Source organism: Leuciscus leuciscus (genome assembly GCF_965113295.1).
Source record: "Leuciscus leuciscus genome assembly, chromosome: 14".
Taxonomy (NCBI): domain Eukaryota; kingdom Metazoa; phylum Chordata; class Actinopteri; order Cypriniformes; family Leuciscidae; genus Leuciscus; species Leuciscus leuciscus.
Genome location: NC_138738.1, coordinates 6,519,184 through 6,546,154, shown reverse-complemented (window position 1 = coordinate 6,546,154; position 26,971 = coordinate 6,519,184). Strand labels below are relative to the sequence as shown.

General features: G+C 37.8%; 1 protein-coding gene across 1 annotated transcript; it reads left to right on the top strand.

Annotated features, from left to right (window-relative positions):
* Nucleotides 1-12,170: 12,170 nt before the first annotated feature.
* Nucleotides 12,171-16,652, top strand: kcna3a (potassium voltage-gated channel, shaker-related subfamily, member 3a). Its single transcript, XM_082189628.1, has one exon. The coding sequence runs from the start codon at nt 12,376-12,378 to the stop codon at nt 13,921-13,923; it is 1,548 nt and encodes a 515-aa protein (XP_082045754.1). The 5' UTR covers nt 12,171-12,375; the 3' UTR covers nt 13,924-16,652.
* Nucleotides 16,653-26,971: the final 10,319 nt, after the last annotated feature.

The following is a 26,971-nucleotide window of genomic DNA, read 5'->3' as shown; positions in this document are numbered from 1 at the left end:
TAGAGGAAGAGGGAGTTATATTTCCATCCAAAGAACAGACTTTTAAAATGGTTTTATGATTCCTTTCTTGAGGATTCTGAACTGTCCATTTCTGAATGGCATTCTAGAACCCGTTCAGTTACTTCCTGTCCATTTTTATGTTAATGACATTTCCGTGGCATTTAACAGACGGAGGGAAGTGACCTTTCGTTGCCTGATGACTCCAGGGGTCAGATGATGGCTCTACTCTAACATTTAACAAATCCTCATATGCTGCCTAATGGGTGCAGAAACAGAATTGAACACAGCCCAAAAATGAGGCGTCCTCATCCAACCCAAAGCCCACTGGCCTCTATAGTTAGTTTGTTCACCCTTTAGCTGTAACTCAAGCATGGGTGGAAAGTGAGACGACTGCAATAATTACCAAGCGGCCTGTGGCTTCTGTGACTCGAATGGAGAATCTGATCTTCCAACTTTCCCCAAACTCATGTTCACTTCAATGTTTTGGGTTTACGGTAAAATGCACTGACCTCAAAAGCAACAAACCAAGCATTTGTGTCACTGTGCCCGAGCTGTCACTTACTGTTATTCAATTTTTCAGTTCCTTTCTGCTTTGAATTTTTGTTTAATCTTCAGATGCAATTGCTGTATTTGTTTGGTGTTTTAAGGACACTGAAGTAATCTCACTGTTCCACAGTAATAAGAAATTAAACATGTTTATATAAAAATATTAAGGTGTTTTTATCTTTAGAATGGAAAAGACAAAGCATGTATTCTGGTACTACTTTCTATTTAAGTTATATTTTGATGACATAACGCATGCATTTGTAATGTGACATAGATCCTTATCGTGCTGTGGGTTTATAAAACCCTTTGTTGCAAACTATTTATAATGCACCTCACATTGGAGGGAATGCTTCATTCTGTATAGATTTTCTGCTGCTATGTCTTGAGTCTGGGTCTCAGTGTGCATGACAACATTTCTTGATGCATTATACTGATACATTTCCATTGCAAATAAAATAACAAAGCTGGAATTACTTAAATTGCGTGTAGCTTCAAATGCTTCATGTCGGTTTCATTATTTTTAGTGTAGAACTTCATTAAATCACGGTTTTATTTTCACCGGAAGATAAACATCTCGCAAGACTCACGTGCGAGAAAAATATCCATGTTGCTTCTAGAACACGGAGTCGACTCTTGAGATCTAACCCACTTTTCCCTCCACTTGAGAGAGATCCCGATGTGAACCAAATTAAAAAAGATGGAATCAAAATCATTTGTGGTGCTTTGTGCCTTTCTTACAAGGATTTGTATTCCTTTTTTTGTGGAGGATTATACATTTTACTACAGTCAATTCAAATAATTATCTAAGGGCTTTTATGGGTTGGACAATGACACAACATAATCTCTCATATCATTTTAATTGTCTCATTCTTCATGCCCTTAAACCACCAAATCCAAAAAGCCTCCTTTATAGTTGATGTTAAATCAAGCAGTTTCTGTAGTAGCCTATCCTGTGGTGTGACATGCAAGAATTCACTAAAGCTGTTCTTAAAAAAATTCTTCTATAATTATTAATATACATGGAGCTTTTATGACCTTATACTAATTGAGGTTACTGGAAATAGTTGGTCACATGGTCACACCGCAGAACCACTTAAAATTAAAGGCACAATATGGGATTTTTTCTCCACTAGGGGTCGCTAACCTATTTACAATAACAAAGGCGTAGATTGATGACGCAACATTTGCTATGAATTATGGATTTTGTCGTCAACGTCAAGCCGACCGATCTAATAATGTATATGGATGACTGAATACATCGATGCTTTTATCATGACTGTGATATGAAGCAGTTCGGGATTGCTAAGAGACAGCTATCAGCTCCAAACGCGATGCGAGTCCCGCGGATATAAAAGGAATATGGACATTTCATTCTACCGAACTACACGCAGAATTACTACTCACAGGTCAGTTTATTAGACAAATTAAACTTGAGAGGTAACGCAACGCTGTTTCACTCGGTCTAACATTACACTATCACTCTAAACTGCATTTGAATGTGTTGAAATGTATGTGTTAACGTTAGTTTGTCTGTATGAGACTAGCAGTAAGCTAGCTAGATCAACATTAGAATAACATACAGATCATATTCTAACATTTTATCATTGTTGAACTATATAACCTTGATTAGTTTTATGTAAATGTGCTCACCTGTTTAATAAAGAACATGTAGGAGTTGTCGAAGTCTCGGACGTGGAGCTCTCGTTTATATAGTGTCCATGGGAGCTCTCGACATCTCGAAAACACCGCGCTGATATTGATTCTCGGTTTAGTTCTCCTTTTTTATCCAAAGTCTGCTTGCCATGGTCCATAATGTTTGAACGAAACAACAACAGCGTGCAAATAGACATTGCGAACTACACAGTTGTCCACGTCAGTTTGGTTACTATCAGAGGGCTCTGGTTGCCATGGCAGCACGAGCGGAAACCAGAGACAACACGGATATGACGGCATTGACGGCGACAAAACGGAAATAAAGACACGGTCCGTGTCTTCGAATTAAAATATTAATTTCTCTGGATTTAGAAGTTAATTGGAACTGTCGGGATAATGTAAATACACAACTTTAAAAAATATATAACATAGATATAGTGATTTTTTATATTTTTAAATAAAAAAAAATACATATTGTGCCTTTAACTAGAGAAGGAACACAGGCGAATATACACACAAACCGTGGCTTACCCTTCAAAAGTTGGTGACATTTTGCAATGTTTTTGAAAGAAGTTTCTTATGCTCACCAAGTCTAAGGGTACGTTTAACCCACAACGATGTACTAAAAACGGCATTTTCCGCGTCCAGACAACACCTGTCAAAATGATCCCCGTTCACACGGATCCGTGAAAACGACTAAACAATGTTGTATTATGCTGCCAGGCCAGTAGTTGGCGATGTCACTTTGTAAAGAAACACTATACTGAACACATAACATACTGTAGGCCTACTGTACATGCGCATGACTCGTTTTTGTAGTTTACACCACGGGTGACGGGACAATAACATATGTTATTTATAAGCTATTGTTTTCAAAAACTTTTGAAACTCGTTTCTACTCCAAACTTTTTAATTGTAGTGTATTTATATTAGAGAAAAACTTCATTGGTGAAAATATATTTATCTTTTTTTTTCTCTAATTATTAGAGAAAAAAAAGAAAGGTTTGACATTTCACAGCATCTAGATTACAGGTCTCCCACAATGGGCTTTTATGCATTTAATCAGGGGCCGGTTGCATAAACTGCTCAGAATATTCTTTCAAGTTAGTCATCATATTTTTTTCATTATACTGTTCATAACTTTTTGAAGTCAGTTACATAAAAATGTAATACCAAAAAGTAAGACTGATTACCCCTAACTAAGGCCACATTTACACTGCAGGTCCAGATGCCCAATTCCAATACTTGACTATATCCTTGTTTTTCTTTTCTTTTTTGACGAACAGCTTACTTCTTTTTTGTTAAAGTGACCCATATCCCATATCTGCATTTACATTTGGTGAAACAACCCAAGGTAGACGCACTGACCCGGAAAAGCTTAGGCCGAAAAGCAAGTAAGAACGGCGCCATTTGTAATGGACGCAGACGAAATGATAATACAAGCTTTTGCTTTCTGCACAATCTTTAACGGTCAGCAAGACATTGTTCTCTTAAGGCAGAGGGGGAAAAAGGAGAGCCCTTGTTGAAGCCTGAGTGAATGTAGCAGTGTTCGCTGCTGTCCACTTCCGAACTGTCCACTAACATGGCATACGCAAATGCACGTTTCACGTTCGTGGGTCATATCCGATCTGTGCCACATGGGAGGAACAAATCGGAATTGGGTTGAGTAATGTAAATGCGGCCTGACTGCTAGCTGGTCATACTAGTTCTTTAGACACAGTCTTAACATAATGGCATTTTGCAACTGGCTCACGAAAACACCACAGCATGAGCATCGATACATGTCACCCTCAGACACAAACAGAAGTGGTGAACATTTGATGTAATCTGCCTGACCTAGTTAGGATATGAAAGCTTGGATCATTTAAATGGCAATCCTTACCTTCCTTTCAGAGGCAATTTGGTTCCTCCCACTGCTATTAATATCACATACTGATTGACTTCAGTGTAATCTGAAACACTTCAAATAAAATCAGGTGAGTCTACTTTTACCTGAGCCAGTGATAACAGCATGCTAGTTTAACGCTCTCTCTTAAACATCACATTGAAATTCATATATACACGAGATGACGGAGATGCAAAAAGACATTTGATCAATATAATAGTACAGTGCACACAGCTGTTATGAACATGCAGTAGAATCTCTGTTAGTCAATGCAGTTCAATATGCTACAGTAATAATCCACAGATCAATCCAAGTTGCACAACATATCTCCAATGTGTCATTATAATAACCAGAAACCTGAAGAGTGATTTGAGATTGTTTTTTAAGTGCGTTAGTTCAGGAACTGGAGCCAGTGGGAGTCCTGATGTCTTCCTTGCAATCAGTTCTTTATGGAGAAAGTCCATTCTGATAACATTTCACACAGCTCACCTCAATTACCAATATTAACACATTACCTGATGCCAGCTGTGAGCACTCTGGTTTCATTAGTGCAGGGTATTACAATAGACCCACGCAGACACACTTTTAGCATACAGTTTAGGTGTGATCACGCCATGTTGTATGTATCATAAGGATTCTGAACTGTAAAAAGCCTAAAATAAATGAAAAAAATTAAATAAAAGCCCTGGCACCCACCAACAGCAGACTAGCATCCTGGTGCTGACGTTTGTACGTGCAAACCGGCACATTTCCTTCAGAAAAAAAAAAAAAAAAAATTATGCTTTGTATAAGGAAATATTTCATGGTTTTTTCACTCTCTTTCTTATCGGGTCTCCTCAGCTTGCCACTTAGCTTCCTTTATGATAAACCAGCCCTGCTCTTTTTGCATAATTCACTGTGCTATACCATAATTGTTGTGTAGGGCATGTGTTCTTTTTATGGTATTAAAACGTTGGCAATAACCTCACCCATCCGCATATAAACACAGGGCATGTATTTGTTATGTTATGGAAGCCTGTAGAGCGTGTCCAGGGTAATCTCACTCTACATAATGAATACGCTCTGTGAGGAGCTCAGCTGCCAGTGTTTCCCAGCTCCGAGGTGCAGGAAGGGAGAGGTAAGAGGAAGAGGGGGCTGGGAACGCGTGAGCTCTTTAATTCTGCACCAGGGGAAAACCCTTCTCAATTTCTGTGTGGGTGGATTATGGGTTATAAGTGTGCGAGCGTGCGCGCATGTATTATGCAGGAGCGTGCATGTGTGTGTGTGTGTGTGTGTGTGTGTGTGTGTGTGTGTGTGTGTGTGTGTGTGTGTGTGTGCATGGCTTTAGATGTTGTAGTATGTATGTATGCCAACTGCAAACCACCATGAGTGTTTGTTTTTCCATTGGTTTTGCAGTGTATGGAGGGCAAGTTGTCTACCTGTGTGTCTATGTGTGTGTGTGTTTATTGAACACCTGGTGTGATAAATGAGACACGGGGGTAGGGGAACCTTTTTCCCCCTGTAGAGCAGATTGCATGTGTGTCTAGGCTTGCCCGTCTGACAGCTCCTATAGGAAGCATTAGGAGTATTGGGGGAGGGGCGCAGCGATCCAGTTGTTTTGAAGCACTTTGCACATTTATTAAAGTGTTTTAGGTGTTTTACACCAGTGAACAGGTTTGCTTGTTGGCTTTATATATACTTTATATGGCTGTTTATATCATATAATACAGTTTTAAAGGGATAACTTATTCAAAAATGGAAATTCTGTCATCATTTACTCACCCTCGTGTCGTTCCAAACATGCATGATTTTCTTTCTTCAGTGGAACATAGAAGATATTTTACAGAATGTCCAGAGTACTCTTTAAGGATACAAGATAAATGCAACTTGTGCACTGTATTGCAAACATTCTGAAGCCATTGGATAGCTTTTTCTCTAAAAATTCTACCTTCCGCATTAGGTTTGATGTCAATGACAATACACACAAGTACACTGACTTTTAAGGTATCTTTACATGTCTTTTACTCACTTTCATAATGGACATTTTTAAAGATTGATGGCCTCAGTCCCCATTACACTATCCTTCAAAAGTTTGGGATTAGTAAGATTTTTTGTTGTTGTTGTTGAAAGAAATTAAAATTTTATTCAGCAAAGACATTAAGTTGTTCAAAAGTTAACATTAAAGACATTTATATTGTTATAAAATATTTTGATTTTAGGTTTTTTTTGTAGTTTCTGAAACGCATAAAGGTTTGCACAAAAAATATTAAGCAGCACAACTGTTTTCAACATTGATAATAATAAATTAATTAATATTTCTTGAGCAGCAAATCTGCATATTAGAATGATTTCTGAAAACCGAGTAATAATGTTGAAAAATCTGTTTTTCCATCACAATAATGAATGAATTAATTTATTTAATTAAAGAATACATTTAAAAAATATTTGTACTGTTTTTACTGTATTTTTAATCAAATAAATACAGCTTTGTTAAGCATAAGAGAAATCATACCAACCCCAAACTTTTGAATGGCATTGTATGAGAGAGCAAATCTAAAATGAATTGTAAGCTACAGTGAATAAAAGCATCTGTAAAATCTTCTATAAAAAAAAACACTGTGCACTGAAAATATGTAAAAAGACATTGATACTTTCAATATTTAATTGGCTGAACGAACAACACCCAGCTACACAACACTATAACACGTTCAATACACTAACCTCCAAATACAGCATCTACTCCAACTCTATTGTGTATGCAAGAGTCATTGCAACATATTTGTTTAATATGCCAAAAACATGGAAAGCGTTTATTTGGTTCTACTCTAATTTATATATTGGCATGTTTATCACACAGCAGTCAAAACATTACTCAACTGAATCTTAGGTTTATTGTTGGAAGTGAAAATAAGTGTCAGTCATGATGAGTCACCACAAAACATCTCTCTAGAAAATAGCAGCGAAACTAGTATTTATTTGAGCCACAGAATAAAGGAAATGTCATCCTTCTGTTGGTTTTCATACTACTAACCGCAGAATGATTTTCATTGACATGCCTAATGCCAGACGTTCAAATGAATCTCATCCGCTGCCCTGCTTGTTCAGTGTGTGTTGACTGATGTGAACTCCACATCAAGCATTCTTCAGACATCTGCAGCGGATGAACTGAAACAGTCGATGTCCTCTGGCAACAGAAGCATGTAGAGAACTCTCGCTGACGTTGTGGAAGAATGGATGAAAGACACATGCAGACAATCTGTGGAGTGTGTTTCAAACAGACCCGCTGTCAGGATAACGTTACAGGAGGTGCATTCACACATGGCCCCCCCAAGGGCATGTTGAGATTAACCAGTCTATTCTCAGTCTATTTTTTACACTGACAGAGCCCTAAAGAGGAGAGGTGTGGAGAGAAATAAAGAGAGACGAGTTACGGCCACTCATCTCCACGGCTTCTCCTTCCCTTTGACCTTCACCCTTCATATCTCTCTTATATTCATGTTTTTGAAAGAAGTCTCTTATGCTCACCAAGGCTGCATTTATTTGTTCAAAAATACAGTAAAAACTGTAATATTGTGAAATATTAAAATAAATGTTTTCTATTTTAATACATTCTAAAATGTTATGTATTCCTGTGATTGCAAAGCTGAATTTTCAGCAGTCTTCAGTGTCACATGAAGAAACATTTCTTATTATTATCAATGTTGAAAACAGTTGTGCTGCTTTATATGTGAAAACTGTGATGATTATAATAAAAAAAAATTCAGGATGAACAGGAAGTTCAAAACAACATTTATTTGAAACTGAAATCTTTGGTAACATAATAAATGTCTTTACTGTCACGTTTGATTTATTTAATGGATCCTTTTTTAATAACTTCTTTCAAAAAGAAAATTCTTACTGCACAGTGTAGTGTATATTAATACAATATAAAATAAATTCCCCCTCTGAAGACCAATTGTAATAAAAAATAAAAAAACTGACCAGTTTTTATGACCATTTTCCATCCTCTCTCTCTAAGCCTGTTCATGTTTAAGAAATACATAAGGAAGGCAAGTTGTCACATATCTTTTAAATGTTTACGTAGGCTAAAATGTTACACTTTATCTAAATTTTCATGATCCTATTATGACAACTTACCCCATATATTACAACAAGCCCCACAATTGGCCATGCACACTCAAGTGCAAGTGGTTTAGAAGTGCTTATCCAAATCAATGCCGGACTGCTGATGTGTAAAATTATTTGTTTTGCTTTTCTCATTTAACAAGAATAACACATACAAATGAATGCCATTATTACAAAGAACAATGTGCATCATTTTGCTTGCTCATTCTCTTCTAATTGCAATTTTTCTGCGTGAGATGTTACATTGTTTTCAAAGCAACTGTAAGTTTGTGTGTGCATGTACGTACCTATATGGGAGCATACCTGTGTGTATGTTATATTTCCCTATGGTTAAAATGGTTGGCAGGGTTGAGGAGGTGTCAGCGATACTCCCATGGAAATAGGTGTCCAAGTCATTGATGTGTGTTTGTTTTTCTAATTACCATGGCAGCAGATGTTCTGATTGGTAGCACTGCCTAATTAGCAGGGGTGAGAAAAGAAGATGCATTCAATAATATTGCCAAAACATGAGGCTTTATTCTTTATAAAAAGAGAAGATGAGTTTGAAATGAGTTAGGTTTGACTCACAAAATAATTTCCAGCAAAAATCAGAGAAAAATAATCATATCTGCTAAAAGAAAATGAAATAATTAAGATAATTAAGACTTTTCATTGGCATTGTGACATTTTCATTAAATCTAACTCCCAATCTTAACACTGCAATTTAAATAAAACATAATATATTATTTAAAGTGTTCAAATATCATGCTGTTCTGCCATTGAATTAATTGATTTAAATTTAAGAACTCATTGTATTGCAAAAGGATATTTTTTCATTAAATAAGAATAATTGAGAATAATTACAGTAATGAGAATTGGTGGGGGGGGGGGGGGGGGGGGTGCTTAATTGCCATTCAAATATGGTTTCTATGCAAAAATAATATTAATGACCGTAAAATAGGCTACATTTTCTTTCATCTGCAAAATATAATTTCTTAGATTTTTTCTTTTGATTTTGGGGTAAAATGTGAACTTGTGTTTTGTGAGACTCATCAATATAAATGCAGTATTTTTGGTGGTCCACAAACATTACTTAACCAAAAGGCAAGTCTTTGACCAAAAAATAATACATAAAAAACAATCATTCCAGACAATATGCCATTCTTTTTTTAATTTCCATACCGCACAAAGTATCCTATACTCTTAAAAATAAAGGTCCTTTATTGGCACCAATGGTTCCATGAAGATCCTTAAACATCCATGGAACCTTTCCATTACACAAAATAGTGGAAAAAACGGTTCTTTAGATCATTAAAATGTTCTTCACAGAAAGAAAAATGGTTATTTTAAGAACTGCTCACTGAAAGGTTAAATTGGGGAACCCAAAACTTTTCTTCCAAGGCATTGCTGCGAAAACCCACTTTTGGAACCTATATTTTTAATAGTGTAGATGATAACTGACCAGCCTTTGAGGATCGTAGCCATAATAGTTAAAAAGAAAAGAAAAAATACATTCAACAGATATCCACACAGAGCTTTTGCCATCATTTTGTGATTAGGCCTGTCTCTGACTGCTGGCAATCCTGAAAATATTTCTATATCCTGCACTGACCTTGACCAATGTGAACATGTAATGATCTCCAGCTTAGCTTCCTGATCAGTGACTCCAACCCCCCATCGATCTCTGCTTTTGCTCACCAGCGAGTTGCAAATTAGTGGCACAGAGGCCTTACATTTCACCAAGCTAATATTTGCTGGACAGTCTAGACACAATGTCTCATAGTACTTAATCTGTATTTTATTTCCCTCCTCCTGTGGTATTTTCTACTGCACTTGCTTTGCAAGAATTCATCTCTAAAGCCACCCGACCAGTCATTTAAAGAATAGTTTCACTTTAAATTCCGATTAATAATGCATAACTATTTGCAGGCTCATACAAAGGGCAAAACCAAAAATGCTCATAAATATTTAATTACTCTGAGCTCTTTTTTTACAAAGATGAATCACCCCTGTGCTCTCTTGATGGCTCATGCTGTGCAAATAGCCAGTTTAATCAATGGCTAGCCAATCCCTGCTTGTGCAATCATGACAGACGGATTCCATTATCAGAAATGGGGATTGCTTAACACGAGCTCAGGAACAAGGACACACAGACAGAAACATAATCACGGAAACAAGTTCCCTCTTGAGTTGAGGACCAGTATGTGCTTGAATGAGATGAAGAGAGAGGGTGAAATGTAGAGAGCTGCCATCTTAACAGCTCTGTGATGACGATGGTGAAGGCTGAATATGAAGAGAGTATCTGTATTACTCACCCTCTCCTCCCTGCGTGTCGAACCACTCATTGAAGATAAGATTGAGTGCAAGGGACACATCAAGGCTCATAACATCATTCTTCATCTGAAGAAAAAGAAAATTCAATGCTGTTTAGAGGATTTATCTGTCCTTGCAAAAAGATTTTTCTGTATAAATGTGCTTTTATTGACTTTGCATTGGCGAAGGTTGTTTTACTGAACACTACCAAAAGCATATAAGCAGAAATAAAGAGCATTTGTGGGAAAGTTTTTTTCTCTCTCATTTTTTTGTCCCCATGAGGAAAACGGCTTATAAATCAGACTAAATTATGTTTTTTGAAAATGTAGAACACAACGTGTGTGTGTGTGTGTGTGTGTGTGTGTGTGTGTGTGTGTGTGTGTGTGTGTGTGTGTGTGTGTGTGTGTGTGTGTGTGTGTGTGTGTGTGTGTGTGTGTGTGTGTGTGTGTGTGTGTGTGTGTGTGTGTGTGCGTGCGTGCGTGCCCGCGTGCCCGCGTGTGTGTCCTTGTTACAGTGTAATTATACAATTAAGTACTAAGTAATAGTAATGAACTACATGTACTTCCTATACAATTACTGTAGGGTTAGGGTTAGGTTCGGTTTACTTGCATGTAATGCATAATTGACTGTTATTACTATAGTAACTACATGTAAAATGTGTAAGGGTCACTGTAAAATAAAGTGTTACCAACTACTCTATTAAAAAAAAAAAAAATTGCCAGACTCTTTTCGCCTTGATAATTTGACAAAACATCGAGATATAGACGTCTAATTGCGAAGATGCTATTTTCTTCAGCAGATACAGGTCAGTCTCTACATGTTTTCCTCCCTCGCGTGCTCGCTGAAGCGCGCGCACATCTTCAGCACCATGGAGAGCTCCGTTGTCTTCATTGGAACGTTCAGCCACAAGACAATAATTCATGCGTTAAGTCATAACCATCATAATGTAAAACGGAAGTAATTGTTTACACTAAGCTATTTTTGCAAAAATGATAAAACAAGCACACCTGCGTCGTTTAATCAAACAGCCTATTATGACATCATTTGACATCATTTTGACACACTCTTCCTTTTGTAAACAATACATCAAATGGCATTTTATCGTGACAACGTACATAACGTTTGTTGCGCTATGAGAATCCTACGAAGTCGGGATCTGTTTTTAAACCAATTTGAGATTCTAAGACAATTAGTTTCTAGATTTTTTACATTTTTATTTATTGTATTTGTCATTTGCAAGTGATAATGACAGATTTGTCGGTCTGCACTCTCATAAGAAGTTAAAACTATCATATCAAACTAAATAAACTCGGAAATCGCGCTCGCCTGAGGAAGTGTACATTGCAACAGTTACGTATATCGAATGGGAAAACGAGATTTATCACTATATAGGATAATCACCAAAAAACGTTATAGGCTAGTTTTGTAAAGATAGGTGACTGTTACATGTCGACTCCTAAATGCGTAAAAGATTTTGGTTGCAAGAAAAGAACCTTAGAACAAAAAAGAACATTCCTTGCTTTAAAAAGTCTTTGTATAATTCACACACTGTGTGGGAGAGCACGTCTTTGGTATTGGTCAATTATTTAAACTTGAGTCGTGTTTTGTATACTTTATGTGAATGATTTGCGTAATGCGCGCAAGGCAAAACACAGTGGCGCGCGCGCGCCGAGAATCGACTATCTTTTCTTGTTGCGCTCCGATTGGGCGAGTGTTGGAAATGTGTCAGGCATATGTTTGCCGTGGGCGGGAGTAGACATGTGTTTATAAAGCTCCGTGGGGCGGTGACAGTGTGTTAAGAAGCAAAAGAGAGCGCGCGACAGAGAAACCCTCAATTCACCCGATGTTAGGTAGGGGAGGCGGGTCGCCCTCTGCCGCTCCGTCTCCTCACCTGTATGGATGACCACTACAACCTCATTGACTCACCCTCAGCCAGCCACAGAGGGAACAACGCCGACAACCACGGGTACGCGGAGACGGAGAAGGACATCATGACAGTGGTCGCGTGCGATAACATGTTGGAGGAAAGCGCGGCGCTGCCCAGTCACCTGTCGCTGGATCGATACGAGCCCGACCACGAGTGCTGCGAGCGAGTGGTCATCAACATCTCGGGACTGCGCTTCGAGACCCAGCTGAAAACTTTCAACCAGTTCCCGGACACGTTGCTCGGGGACCCGAAAAAGAGGATGCGCTACTTTGACCCGCTCAGAAACGAGTATTTCTTTGACAGGAACCGACCGAGCTTCGATGCCATCCTGTACTACTATCAATCAGGGGGGCGTATTCGGAGACCCGTGAATGTTCCCATTGACATCTTCTCGGAGGAAATTCGCTTTTATCAACTTGGCGAGGAAGCCATGGAGAAATTTCGCGAGGATGAGGGATTTATCAAAGAAGAAGAGCGACCTTTGCCAGACCACGAATTCCAGAGACAGGTTTGGCTTTTGTTTGAGTACCCAGAGAGCTCTGGTCCTGCGAGGGGCATTGCTATTGTGTCTGTTTTGGTCATTTTGATTTCCATTGTTATTTTCTGTTTGGAGACCCTGCCCGAGTTTAGGGATGACAAGGACCCAATTCCTGTCTCGCCTATTGTAAATGGCACTGGTCCTTTTGTGTCCAGCACTTTCACAGACCCTTTCTTTGTGATCGAGACCCTTTGCATCATCTGGTTCTCTTTCGAACTGCTCGTGCGATTCTTTGCGTGTCCCAGCAAGGCTACTTTTTCCAAAAACATCATGAATATTATTGATATTGTGGCTATTATTCCTTACTTCATCACTTTGGGGACGGAGTTAGCCGAGAGCCAGGCCAACGGTCAGCAAGCCATGTCTCTCGCCATCCTCCGCGTGATCCGTCTGGTGAGGGTCTTTCGCATCTTCAAGCTCTCGCGCCACTCCAAAGGCCTCCAAATTCTCGGCCAGACCCTAAAAGCCAGCATGAGGGAGCTGGGACTCCTCATCTTCTTTCTCTTCATCGGGGTCATCTTGTTTTCCAGCGCCGTCTACTTCGCGGAGGCTGACGACCCTTCCTCGAGTTTCAGCAGCATCCCTGATGCTTTTTGGTGGGCTGTGGTTACCATGACCACTGTCGGCTATGGAGACATGCATCCAGTAACCATAGGAGGCAAAATTGTGGGTTCTTTGTGCGCCATCGCTGGCGTATTGACCATTGCGCTGCCCGTCCCTGTCATTGTGTCCAATTTCAATTACTTTTATCACCGGGAAACCGATGGGGAAGAGCACGCACAATACCTCCACGTCGGCAGCTGTCAGCATCTCAACTCCACAGAAGATCTGAAACGGACACAGAGCACATCCTCACTCAGTAAATCGGAATATATGGTCGTAGAGGAAGGAATAAATAGTGCTTTCAAACAGACAAACTACTCCAACCAGAACAATCAAAACTGTGTGAATATTAAAAAGATTTTCACAGACGTGTAAATCATGTGCAGTGCCAGACAGTCTTACAACAATCATCATGATGGCACCACTGAAAATGTAAGGTGCCGTGTTATTAGGGTACGACGGGACTAAAAGACCCCCTTTTTTTGTTCTGGTCCCAAAGTATATGACAGGTGAAAAGATTATTATTATAATTTTTTACTGAATATTGGAGAAACTTAATTTGTATAAAGTCAATGCAACAATTAGTATGTTTTGATTTAAAAGGCAACTAGAGGGAAGAATTTGTCACCATATGCAAATACTTTTGATATAGCAAGAGATTTTTAGAGTAGTGTTGCCAAATCGATTAATCGCCATTAATCGTGATTAATCGAATCGAACATAAAAGCATCTAACTTTTATGTTAGATGCTATTAATCAAGATGTATTGATTTGACAGCACTATTTTAGTGTACATTTAAGTACATACTTGTTCCAAAATGATCCCTTCAGCGAACCATGTAGCTTTTTTTAGTTTATTTACTCACTTTTGGCATTTCATGGAGCTACAATGTAAGCACAGTGATATTTCACATTGTGACTGAACCAGTTACAGTAATATTAGCCCTCTTTTCACAAAATTAAAACTATTACCTCCCAATTACAGAGCACAGTTGGTTGGACTACAGGTAGCATCATCAACCTTCTGTAACAGAGTTTTTTTGGTTAAGTTACACTTATTCAACAGGTACTGAAAAACTATAGATTAAATCAGCTTCAGCAAAACTTAAGATCAACAGGTGTTTAGGAAAGTACTGTGGTAGTTTTTGTTGCTTTTCAGAGTTTTGGGAGTAAGTAAATCAAAGGGCCTTTTACCCCCGATGGCCTTTAGATCCGTTGTACCCTACATGTTTTAGACAAGCCAGCATATTAGACTGAGGTAAATCAGGGCGCTTTTTGGGTAGAATGGTGCCAAACTCCGACTCACGTGTTGCATTTGTTTACAGCACAAAGGGTAAGGTTCAGGTCAGGGAGTAAAAAGAAGCACCACTCACACTGCATATATTGTGCTCGTAAGTCTGCGTTTGTTATCAGTGTTAACATATAGTCATCATAATACATTAGTATTCGCAATATCTTACGTTTTGTGGCAAAGTGAAACAACCGAATATGTGTCGCTATTAATGTGAACAAACTGAAGATAATGCTGTGTTGATCATATGTATTTTGTTGAATATATGGGTGATTCAATTAGGGGAACTTTTCTGTAATTTAGGATGATTTTAAAGAAAAACGCTTTTATATATAAAAAAAAAATCAACAAACCAAAAATCCTATCCTTGTTTTAAAGAATAGATCTCTTTAATAGGGTGAAACAGTCAGGTTTCAGAGGTAAAAACCCCATTCATTTTCTCCATATGGAAATTTATTTTGAACAAGAAACTGACTGATCTACTGTGAGCTACGAGGTTGTTAATCCACTCATTTCAGCTTCTGCTGAAACTGCCAGCCCACATTATTTCAGCTTTTAAAATAACCGAGTTTAATTCTGGAATTCCTGGTGAAAAACTACATTACCCATAATGCTGTACAGAAAATTACACCAATCAGTGAGTCGAAAAAAGTAACATGAACCAAAATAGCTCTTTAGCTCCGCCCACTCCCATGAACACTGCGAATGACGTAATCGAATCAGTCTCTCTAAGCTCTCAAAATACTTAAATGTTTGTATGTACAAGTATATTTTGCAATAAACTTTGCACAAAAAAAGAAAAATAATCATAGATATAGATATATTAACATTTGTAAATGTGTAGTTTTATATTTTTCCATTGTTTTTATGCTGAATATGTGATTATGCTGTTCGCAATGCTTCATGGGATTGTAGTTCTTTCCATCACTAAAGCCGTTAAGTACACAGTCTTGAACTTCTGTATTTTTGTCAGATTTTCAAAAACTTTTTGGCTTCAAATTAAAGTTTGTAGTGTTGTGATTCACCTCGTAGCTAATTGGCTTGTTTCGTGGCTTATAATGCTGTAGCAAAGTCTTTTTAAAAATTCCTATGGGAAAAATGAATGGAAAAAATACTTCCGGAACCAGCGCTGCTGAAAAAGGGGGCGGGCACTGTTGATCTCCTCATTTAATTTGCCAGAATTGTCTCCTACCATAACTTTTTAACTTCTCTTCTACCATAAATCTATATTGAATGTAACTTAAAATAAACCATATTTTTTATTAATTTGCTATTTATGTGTAAAATTAGAATTTTTTTATAACAAAGAATTGCTGTCCCCAATACTGCTGTCACTACAGAATTTCTTTTAGTCTTTCCAAGAAAATGTTTCTACTTGGTTATGATAATATGTGACAGAATATCATACATTTTTAGAGTTAGAATTTAGAGTTAAAGAAATCATGACCTTAGAGGGGATTTCTATTAGGTGTAAATATTGTTTTAATTCTGAAACAATCCATTTATTATGTATTTTTAAATTAGGTTAATTGGCTCATAACTGACTAACTTTTTCTCAAGGTTATCAAGGCCACCTGAGCTTTATTACATGATAGATAGCATAGATTAACATAGATTAAAAAGTTTTCAAAAAGTATAGTCAAAAAGTTCCCCTAATTGAAGAATCACCCAGTGCAGACTCAATGAATGTGAAAAAAACTATACGTTTTATTAATAATGTAATCAAAGCTATGTGTGTCTATTGAATTTGACTTGCCTGTACCAAATGAAATTGGTTTGTACTGATTGATAAAGGAAATAGATCTTTATTTTATATAGTCATCTATATATAGAAGATATAGTCATCTCCAGATTATGTAAAATTCAAATCTCATCTAGCCTAAAAATAGTGTGTTGGCGCTTTCCCCTCAAAGTGAGACATCACAGTGGTTTTGAATTATGAAAAAAAAAGAAGCAGCTGAAAAGATGGTTTGGATGTTTGGTGAAAAAAAGCTGTTGGACTCAATGGAATGGCAGACAACGAGAACGGAGACTGAAAGACTGAGAGAGATCACGCCTTGAGTCCGCCTTGTGATGCAGTCTCCATGGCGACTACGGTTTCCTGGGTAACCCCCGTTAATGTTACCATGACATCCTCCCCCGTTGTCAGAGCAACGCTCCAGATGGTTCACAAAGCCTGACTGGCAAAATAGAGAGCGAGAATTCTGATCAGAAAAGGATCTATCTGAATCCTTTATACAATAATGTAAAACAGATTCTGCAAATAATTTGAATATCCTTGGGTTTGCAAACCATCGAGAGCTGATGCACTCCCACATTTTTCCATTTTTTTATCTTTAACAAATGACTGAATGTTTTTGCATGTGGAAAACGATTGATATTGGCGAAACGGACCGACAGACAGACAGACAGACAGAAAAGCACGAAATGTTGTGCATGCAAATTGCCTGCATGACTCCAGAGCGCGAAGTAGGTTGTGGTGGATTGTTGTTATCGCCCGTGGCTCGGGTGCTTTCGCTTTGTAGCTGTTAAAGCGTGATTGTTCAGGTTATGGACTCACTCAGGCGTTCCCTATTTCGTTCTCCTGTGGAGAAAACAGAACGCAAGGTGCAGCGTGAGCTGATTACCGGAGGTTTCACGCTGACACTCCCGTTGACGGGTGTAAGAGGACGCACGACAGTCCGCCAGACACGTTCCAAACGCTCAGTCACAGACAATCACTCTCAACCTGTGCTCTTCTGTCACAGTCGTCATTTCACACTACCTAGAATTAGAGCAGAAACAGAAGACAAGCATGACTGTTATTAACCTCATTCATAAAGAAAACATCTAGTTTATTGCTCAATTTATTTTTAATGATTCTTAAAGGGTAAGTTCACTCAAAAAGTCAAATTATCCCATAATTTACTCGCTCTCAATCCATCCAAGGTTTATACGACTGTCTTCTTTCAGCCAAACACAATCAGAGTTATATTAAAAAATATCCTGGCTCCACCCAGCTTTATAATGGGAATGAATGGTACCTTAGATTTTGATGCCCAAAAAAGCGCATCCATCCATCATAAAAGCAATCCATACGACTCCAGGGGGTTAATGGATTAATGGCCTTTTGCGTTTTTGTTAGAAAAATATCAATATTTATAACTTTAAACACTAATCACTGGCTTCCGGTAACGGCCGTACGCAAGTCGAGTTCCGGCAGAAGAGTGACCTCTGACCCGACGTATGGCGTATTGACGAATGCAAGAAAAACAAAACACCCGTCACAAATTAGAAGAATTTTTGAAGAGAAATGTGGGAGTTTGTTGCCGAGTCCTATTTGTTTGAACCGTGAGAGGCGTCTACTCTCATCTCCTACATCATGCGTCATGCGTCGAGTCAGAGGTCAGTCTTACGCCGGAACTCGACTTGTGTACGGCCGTTACCCGAAGCCAGTGATTATAGTTTATAAAATAATAAAATTAGATATGTTTTCGTACAAAACCGCATCGTTTCACTTCAGAAGGCCTTTATTAACCCCCTGGAGTCGTATGGATTACTTTTATGAGGGATGGATGCGCTTTTTTGGGCTTCAAAATCTAAGGTACCATTCACTCCCATTATAAAGCTGGAAGAGCCAGGATATTTTTTAATATAACTCCTTTGTGTTTGGCTGAAAGAAGAAAGTCATATACACCTAGGATGGAGTGAGTAAATTATGGGATCATTAAAATTTTGGGGGGAACTAACCCTTTAACACCTGATATGTTTTTTTTTTTACTGGTACTATCAAATAGGTCCTTGCTGACTTGTTGCTTAGTGCTGCCATCAAGTGACGTGTCCATGCAACAGAACAACCACTGCTCAGATGTGCAAACCTTCAAAAACACTTTAAATTTGCCAGCTAGACCATGGACATAAATTAAAAACATACATGAATTTAACATAAAATTGAATATCCGGCAACTTTGCTGTTTGGAATGCAACTTTTTTGTTTGTTTTCCTCACCACAAGCTTTTATCTGTCAAGCATGAGGACAAAATGACAAAAATAAATCATGCCCGATTTAATGTTCCCTCCATACTCGGTCCTCTGTCTCTCTGAAACCTTCAAGCATCCCTGTGTCATGGAAGGGCTTGTCTATGATGATTTCTTATTATAGAGTATGTGTGTTAGTTTGGTGCCTGCACTGACTCTCACATTTGCGAGCTGTTATTCTCGAGGCGTTAACATGGAAGCTTGCTGTCTGAGGTGTTGTGGCTTGCATTACACCTCTCAAAACTCACACTGAGACTCAGAAGTCCATTAACTCGTTCCTAAAAGGTGCTGATAACAATGTTTAATCCTTCTTCGATAAAGTTAACTTCCTTCTTGTGTGTGTTTTTTTTTCTCAAGGAATCAACATGGAAGAATGTCCAGTGGAATTCAAGTGTTTGCAGATGACGGATATTAAAGGGTGAAACACTCTTGTGACGTACTCCAAAACAATGAAGGCAACAGGATTCAGAAGGTAAAGCGATTGCATTTTATTCTGGTATTTTTTGCTGTCCAATATTATTTGGGTGTTCAGTGTTTTATTAACAAAGTTCAGGAGGAGCACGTTCAGATCATATACATAATCAGCATGAGAGGAGGCCTTTATAGTCGACTTTACATCTATCCTACGACAGTTTTTCAGCATCACTCCACCACCCCAACTCTTTCCTCTCGATTGTTCCTATCCCACCCAGGGATATGGCTGGAGTAGACTACTCTGGGTTCGGGCCAAATTCCGAGCTCGGAGCCCTTTCTCACGGACAGCATGCCAAATATGCATATTCATTATTCTGTCTGATTAAACGTAAGTGTGAACTCGTGAAAATGCAGTTGATTCTTAGTATAATTGTGTAACCCTAATTGTTCAAATATGCGAAACAGAAACAGTAGAATTTAATGCATCTATATCACTTAATGTACACTATTCAAAAGATTGGGGTCAGATTTTTTTCTGGTTTTTGAAAGTCTCTTTATTATTGATCAGAAATACAGTTTAAAAACTGTAATATTGTGAAAGTATTATCACAATTAAAAATTTAAAACTGTTTTCTTTTTTAATATATTTTTAAATGTAGTTTATTCCTGTGATGTCAAAGCAGAATTTTCAGCATTATTACTACTTACGCCTTCAGAAATCATTCTAATATGCTGATTCGCTGTTCAAAAAACATTTCTGATTATTATTAACAATGTTAAAAACAGTTTTTTTTTTTTTTTTTGAATAGAAAGATCAAAAGAACAGCATTTAGCCTATTTGAAATATAAATCTTTTATAAATGTCTTTACTGTCACTTTTGATCAATTTAATGCATTCTTACTGAGTAAAAGTTTTAGTTTATCTATGGTCACTGAACTAATAAAGCACATGCAAACTGATTATAGGGCATATGATTTTTGTTCTGGAAGACAACAAATGGATTATTTGGCATGAGATTGTTTTGTGGTGAATGGAATGTACCATGTGTGGTATTGATTTGCAGATTGAATGCCCTTTTCCCTGCAGAGCAAAATAAATTAGGTTAATATAAAATTAGGTTAATATACGGTCATTGAAATTAAAAATAAAACAAAGCAATACTACTGTTTTTACTGTATTTTTTGATAGAATAAATGCAGCCTTGGTGAGCATAAGAGACTTCTTTCAAAAAAATATTTTAAAAATCTTACCGACCCCACATTTTTGACTGGCAGTGTACTACATATAAGTAATAACAAATACGTTTAATTGCTCTGATGTTGTTACTGGATGTTGCGATGCACATACTCATTTGTAGTTTAGGTTGAGCATGGCAGGTGCATTAAAATAACATTACTACAGTGATGTCTTCAATATCTTGCATTAGAGTAAATTAGTGTTTTAATAAGTTCATTTTGCTAGCAATTAAAAGTAAACAGACTCCAGTGGAGAGTCGTGGTGCATCAAACTCAGCCTGCAAGCGTGTGTGCTTGTGTAAGCTTATACATAATTAACAAATTATACATAATTATTGCAAGTTATTGACAGCAAACATTATTATTTAAAGCTTTCATGAATCATGAGTCATAGCATAAATGCCTTTGTGAGGAATTGACCTGATTAAGTGGAGGATCAAATAGCAGAGATGCTTGATCCATATCTGACCTGTTCCGGCACAAATTGCGCCCTTCGGGTGTATGATTTGATTTCAAGACATTTTTCCTGTTATAATATGAAAACAAATATAAATTGATACCCTTTTACAGATAATTTACGAGTACACAAAAGTTTTTGTTTACTTAATCCTGAAGGTTCTATTAAATAGAGCAGATTCTTTTCACTAATGCTTGTAATTCTGCCTTGATTCTTAAAGCTTATGGCGTTGTTGGGTTACTGGAGCAATTTGTCGCTGTATTCATTTTAGGTGCATGTGTTCGCGCTCACAATATGTAAATAATCTCCTCTAGTCATTTCGCATTTGCTCTTGAGTGATATAACTGTTCTATCATTGTCGCGTCTGCTTCAGTTCATTAATTAGCCAGAGACAGAGGTTGACTAAAAGAGAGAGTGAGAGAATCCTGACAGAGAGAGAGACATTAGAATACAGAGCTGTGCTCAAGTAGGCGGTATAATAAAAGTCTCTCAGCCTGAAAGATGTGTTTCCCTCTCACTTGAGCGTGTGAATAAACTGCCTCATTTCATCTGTCACATTCCAGTAGCGTTATACTTTTGTGTGTGTAATGCGTTGCGTGTTGTTTCTGCAGGCTTCGGGGGAGATCCACGCAGTGCCTAGGACCAATGACCAATAGAAACGGAGACCGTTAACCTTTCTGCTACCAAAACAGAAGTGAACTCACCTTCAGACAACACGGAAGATGCTCGCATATCTCTGCTGCCACTTTCCATTTACATCTGGCTGGATCACAGTGAGCCGCAACTCTCTAGAAGTGGCCTTTTTGGGGGTAAATTCTGCAGGTTCCCATTTAATAAGGAGAAAGCAATATGAAGAGAACTGAACTGTTGAACTGTTGGACATGAGCTGATAATCTGAAACTACTGCCCTCTGCTATCTGGCAGATATTAATCAAGCTGTTTTATGGTGTCCATCATGTATTTACAGTTTAGCTGTTGTTGTGCCAGATGTGAGAACTGTGTGAAAACTAAATCTTTCTTGCTCTTTGACCATATAAATAGTCAGACTGATTTATTTTTGGTCATATATTGCATAAATGATATGATGAATTCTTCATGCTTAAGTACTTCCATATACAATGCTTTAGAAAAGCCACACTTAAAAATCATAAATGTGTGAAGTTCTCTGCATTAGATGACAAAATATCAAACCGTGCACACTTTATGCAAAACATTTAACAAAAAAAGATGTTTAGTAGGTTTTAGATGATAAAATACTTGATGAATTGTTCAAAAAGACAAAGGGCCAGATTTACTAACAGCTCTTTTGGCGGTAACAATTTTATTTGCAGGAGTTTCCTTTTCAGACGCAAAATTTTTAGGAGGAGATGATTTAATTGAATCATGCAAGGTGGTTTACTAAGGTTTGCACTAGTCAATTTACTGTTTTTTTGCAACATTTACCGCACACACAAAAAAAGCATGTCTTAATCCAGACTCTAATTTGCCCTGCTCTTGACAAAGTCTTAGACACTTTCTGGTAATCAAAGTTAGTGTATCACCATGGTCACCGTGGTTTACTGTCCGAAAAATGTAGTTCTATCCCTAACCCTACCCATAAGTTATCCCTAAAATCAGGGGGAAATGACAGGTGAATGACACTGATGTAGAAGCATCTAACCTTGGTTGTATATAAGCCTTAACTTGACATACAGTAAACTGTAAACTTGTCCCTTAAATATGATTGGTTGATAGGAATGTTGTACCAGGATCAACAAAGACTTTGATCCAGGAACATGTTGTACTTGGTGAAATCATGTTCACCTCATGTTCATAGCAGGCCTAAATGTGATGATCTACTCCTGTGGTTACTCTGCCAGGACACCCGTGTGAACTTTAGGAGAACTGATTTCATACATCCACTAAAAATTACCAAAGCAACAGTTGATTAAAAGACAGGTTCAGAAAAGTGAAGATAATTCTGCATTTGAGTGCAGACGACTCTAGGTTTGTGTTTTATTATCTAATGCAATGACATTCAGTCTTTTTAAGTGTGATTTAAGTCTCCAAATACTTTTTGTATTCAAAACCTAAAACACTCCTTTCTCTCTGGGAAATGAGACGCCGAAGAATGGAATCAATTTCACTCAGGCTCTGTCTCAAAGATGAAGTAGATGAAAACAAGTTATGTTTAAACTTTAAACATAAAACATTAATAATATATTTGTATTAATCACAAACCTGAAGTTATAATGATCCAGGCCCTGTAGGTCGTAGGTGGCGCAGCAAATCCTTACAACAAAGCTGAACTTTAAAAGTCACAAAAGCCATTTCCATTGTCTTCCATTACAGACAGCAAACCATCTTTCCACATCCCTCTGAAACAATATTTGAACAACTGAGCTCAAAAAGAAGAATAAGAAATGTGGAACCCTAAATACTTCTTTTCTGAAATACTAGAGTGCAACAGAGTAGTGTTTGGCCGCTGAAGAGTCACTGAGTTAGTCTGCTAGTTTCAGACCTACAGCGGTCCCATATGGTTGGGATTTGGCCAGAACAACCCACAGAGCCTCAGAGCTGCATGATCTCTCTGGATTTTACATGAAAGCACATATTTTTGTACACGACATTACAATTTCTCATCACTTTATGCAGCATCATGTTGTAAATTAATTTGATGTCTTCAACTAAACTGAACTTCCTACTTGTACTTGATAAGGTAAAAAAAAAACACCCTAGCAACCACCCAGAGCATGCAGGCAAACACATACCAGCCATCACCTAGTAACACCCTATTGTGACCACCCAAAACACCCTGGCTATCACATACCAAAGCAACACCCTAAAGGTCCTGATATACTTAAAGGGTTAGTTCACCCAAAAATTGAAATTCTGTCAGTAATTACTCACCCTCATGTTGTTCCAACCCCGTAAGACCTTCGTTCATCTTCGGAACACAAATTAAGATATTTTTGATTAAATCTGAGAGCTGTCTCACTCCTCCATAGGCTTCTAAGACACTATAACTTGCTGGCCCAGAAAATGCATTAAAGACATCGTTAATATAGTCCAAGTGACTACAGTGGCTCAATCTTAAGTTTATAAAGCGACGAGAATACTTTTTGTGCGAAAAAATAATAAAATAACGACTTTATTCCACTATTCATTTCCTTCTCTCTGGGCCTCGAGTTAGTTCACGTAGTGTAACTGCGTAGCGCTTCTGTGCTGCAAGTTGCAAGCATTTTCTGGGCCAGCAAGTTATAGTGTCTTAGAAGCCTATGGAAGAGTGAGACAGCTCTCAGATTTAATCAAAAATATCTTAATTTGTGTTCCGAAGATGAACGAAGGTCTTACGGGGTTGGAACAACATGAGGGTGAGTAATTACTGACAGAATTTCAATTTTTGGGTGAACTAACCCTTTAAAGCGAAATAAAAAAACAAACTGGTGTGATGTAATTTCGAACAAAATCAGAATAGATGTCGCCTTGGCTACTGCGAAACCGTAGCCAAGGCGACATCTATTGTATATATCTATACCCGCCCGCGCTCTCAGATCACTTGGACGTGGCTGTGTACAAGAGGTAAAAACGATATAAAAACTGTTCGTTTTCTCACACAAACCGCTCGTTTCGTGTCTTAGGCCATCAATGTGTACTTACGATGGGGAATTGTTTAATTTGGACGATGGGGAATTGTTTTAATTTGGACTCTGTGCATGCTGTTTGAGACAAGTGACCATCGACCTGCATTATATGACTGACAGACAAGAACGGTTTGACCTAAAAATATCAAAATTGAAACTACTGCGGAAAAAAAGACACCTACATCTTGGATGCCCTTGAGGTAAGCTAAAACATACCAAAATTTAATTTCAAAGTGAACTATCCCTTAAAACAACCACCTAGCAACACCCTAATGGCCACCCAAAACACCCTACCAACACCTTAGTGTTCACCCAGAACACCTTAGCAAACACCTAGTAATACCCTAGTGACCCCCCAGAAACTAGCAACCATTTAGCAACAACTTAGCATTAGCAATACCCTATAGTAAAAATAGCTTTAGGGAAGCAGAAAGTATTTCTGTGCAACATGAGGATCTTGATGAGTGTAGAGGCCTCAGCCTGTGGATGTGTGATAATAAGATACTCATTCACTGCTGGAACGAAACAGCTGAGCCACGGCACATCTCACCGGGGGGGCCAGCTGATGCATGTTATGTGTGTGTTTGTTCACACAAGCATATGTGTCCTCCTAAAGCTCTCCTGCAAAAGGCTGGGGTCTTCCCCCTCTCTCTCTGCCCCGCTCTGCCATGCACAATCCCAGAAGTGTGTCATTCTAGCTCAGCAGTAACTCCCTCTGACAGGCTATTAAACCAGTGGAGATTGGACTGTACGATAACCACTTTAAGTGTAAAAGTGCTTGGAGATGTTAAACCCCCTCAACTTTATAAAAAAGTTTTGTGCTTATCACATTTGGTCTAAAGAGCAATCTGATCTGTTATCTAATTTTATGCCACTTTGTTATCTTTAAGCTATGGTTCATAAGTAGCATAGTGGTTAATCTTCACAGTCTCTTCACATTTCACCACATTATTGAAGACATTTAACATTACAAATATTTCAAGGATCATTAAAGTATATCATGATTCATGACAAATTTTCCACCCAATTTCTCATGTTTTTTTTTTGTTGTTGTTGTTTTTTGTATTTCCCACTATTTTTAAAGGTGATTCACACAATGATTTTATCATCATAAATTTAAGGCAGTGGATTGAATTTTAAACGCAGTTTAATGATGAATTTCTTATTACATAAATTCGATTTTTATTTTTTTATTTTTTTATTTTTCATTACAGTAATGAGAATTTGGGGAAAAAATTTGCATAATCATAATGAAAAAATAATGTCAATGCAACCACAAAAAAAATAAAAATAATAATTTTCCTATTGTCCTATTTATTCTATTGATTTTTGGGTGACATATGACCCGGTTTAAAATGATTCCCTCTACTAATCTTGGTCTGGCGATTGGACTTTCAGTTGCAAGTTAATACAAACTTTAAGGGCAGTTCCTTATAATGGCTCTACATCAAAAATAAAATAAAAATTGTTAACATGGAATTGGATTTTCCACAGTGTCACAGACAGTGGTATTTATGGCTGTGGGCTGAACAAGAAATGGAGTGTGAAATTAAAGGGAGACTCCAGGAGCACATTAGAGGTCTGCCCTTGAGGATACTGTACACTTAGAGAACAGAGCAAAGACTTTATAATCCATGAGGTCCGAAGTTAAAAAAAAAAAAAAAACTTGACTTGAAATAAAGGTTTGTGGTCCTATAATATACCACAGGAACAGAAGGTCAATACTGACCAATACAATAACAGATAAAGGGGGAAATAGCTTATAAGATGAGAAAAGTAAAGGTCAGTTAAAGGAAACTCTTCAAAATGGTTTAATAGGGAGCCTTTACTCACTCCTGTCTTTTAGAAGTGAACAGTTTTGTGCTCTGGTTCAGTCTTCTGATTGGGCAGTTGCTTACTGGCACCTACCACCTCCAGGTCTCTGATGTCATGGTCTGTAGATGCGGCTCGGGTCTACCCTTCAATTGTTTTATTATCTTGCAAGCAAAAATAAGGTAAAGTCAATCTGAATGCTTGGACAAGGTATTATTATTGGATGATTTGAGGTATTATTCACGTCCATAGCAAAAAAAAAAGATTGCATGCCAATGCTTAACACTTAGATTTAGAAGTTTGTTCAAATCACTAACCATAAGAATGAGAAAACAGGGTAAATAATTGGTTATTAAATGGATAGTTCACCCAAAAATGAAAATTCTCTCATTAATTACTCACCCTCATGTCGTTCCAAACCCGTAAGACTTTCGTTCATCTTCAGAACACAAATGAAGATCTTTTTGATGAAATCTGAGAGCTTTCTGTCCCTCCATTGACACTTTACGCAACTACCACTGACGCTTCAAAAAGTTCATTAAGAGATCGTAGAACTAATCAATATGAATTGAG

Excerpts from the sequence above, each read along its gene's own strand:
- kcna3a (XM_082189628.1), top strand. The coding sequence starts at position 12,376 with ATGGATGACCACTACAACCTCATTGACTCACCCTCAGCCAGCCACAGA.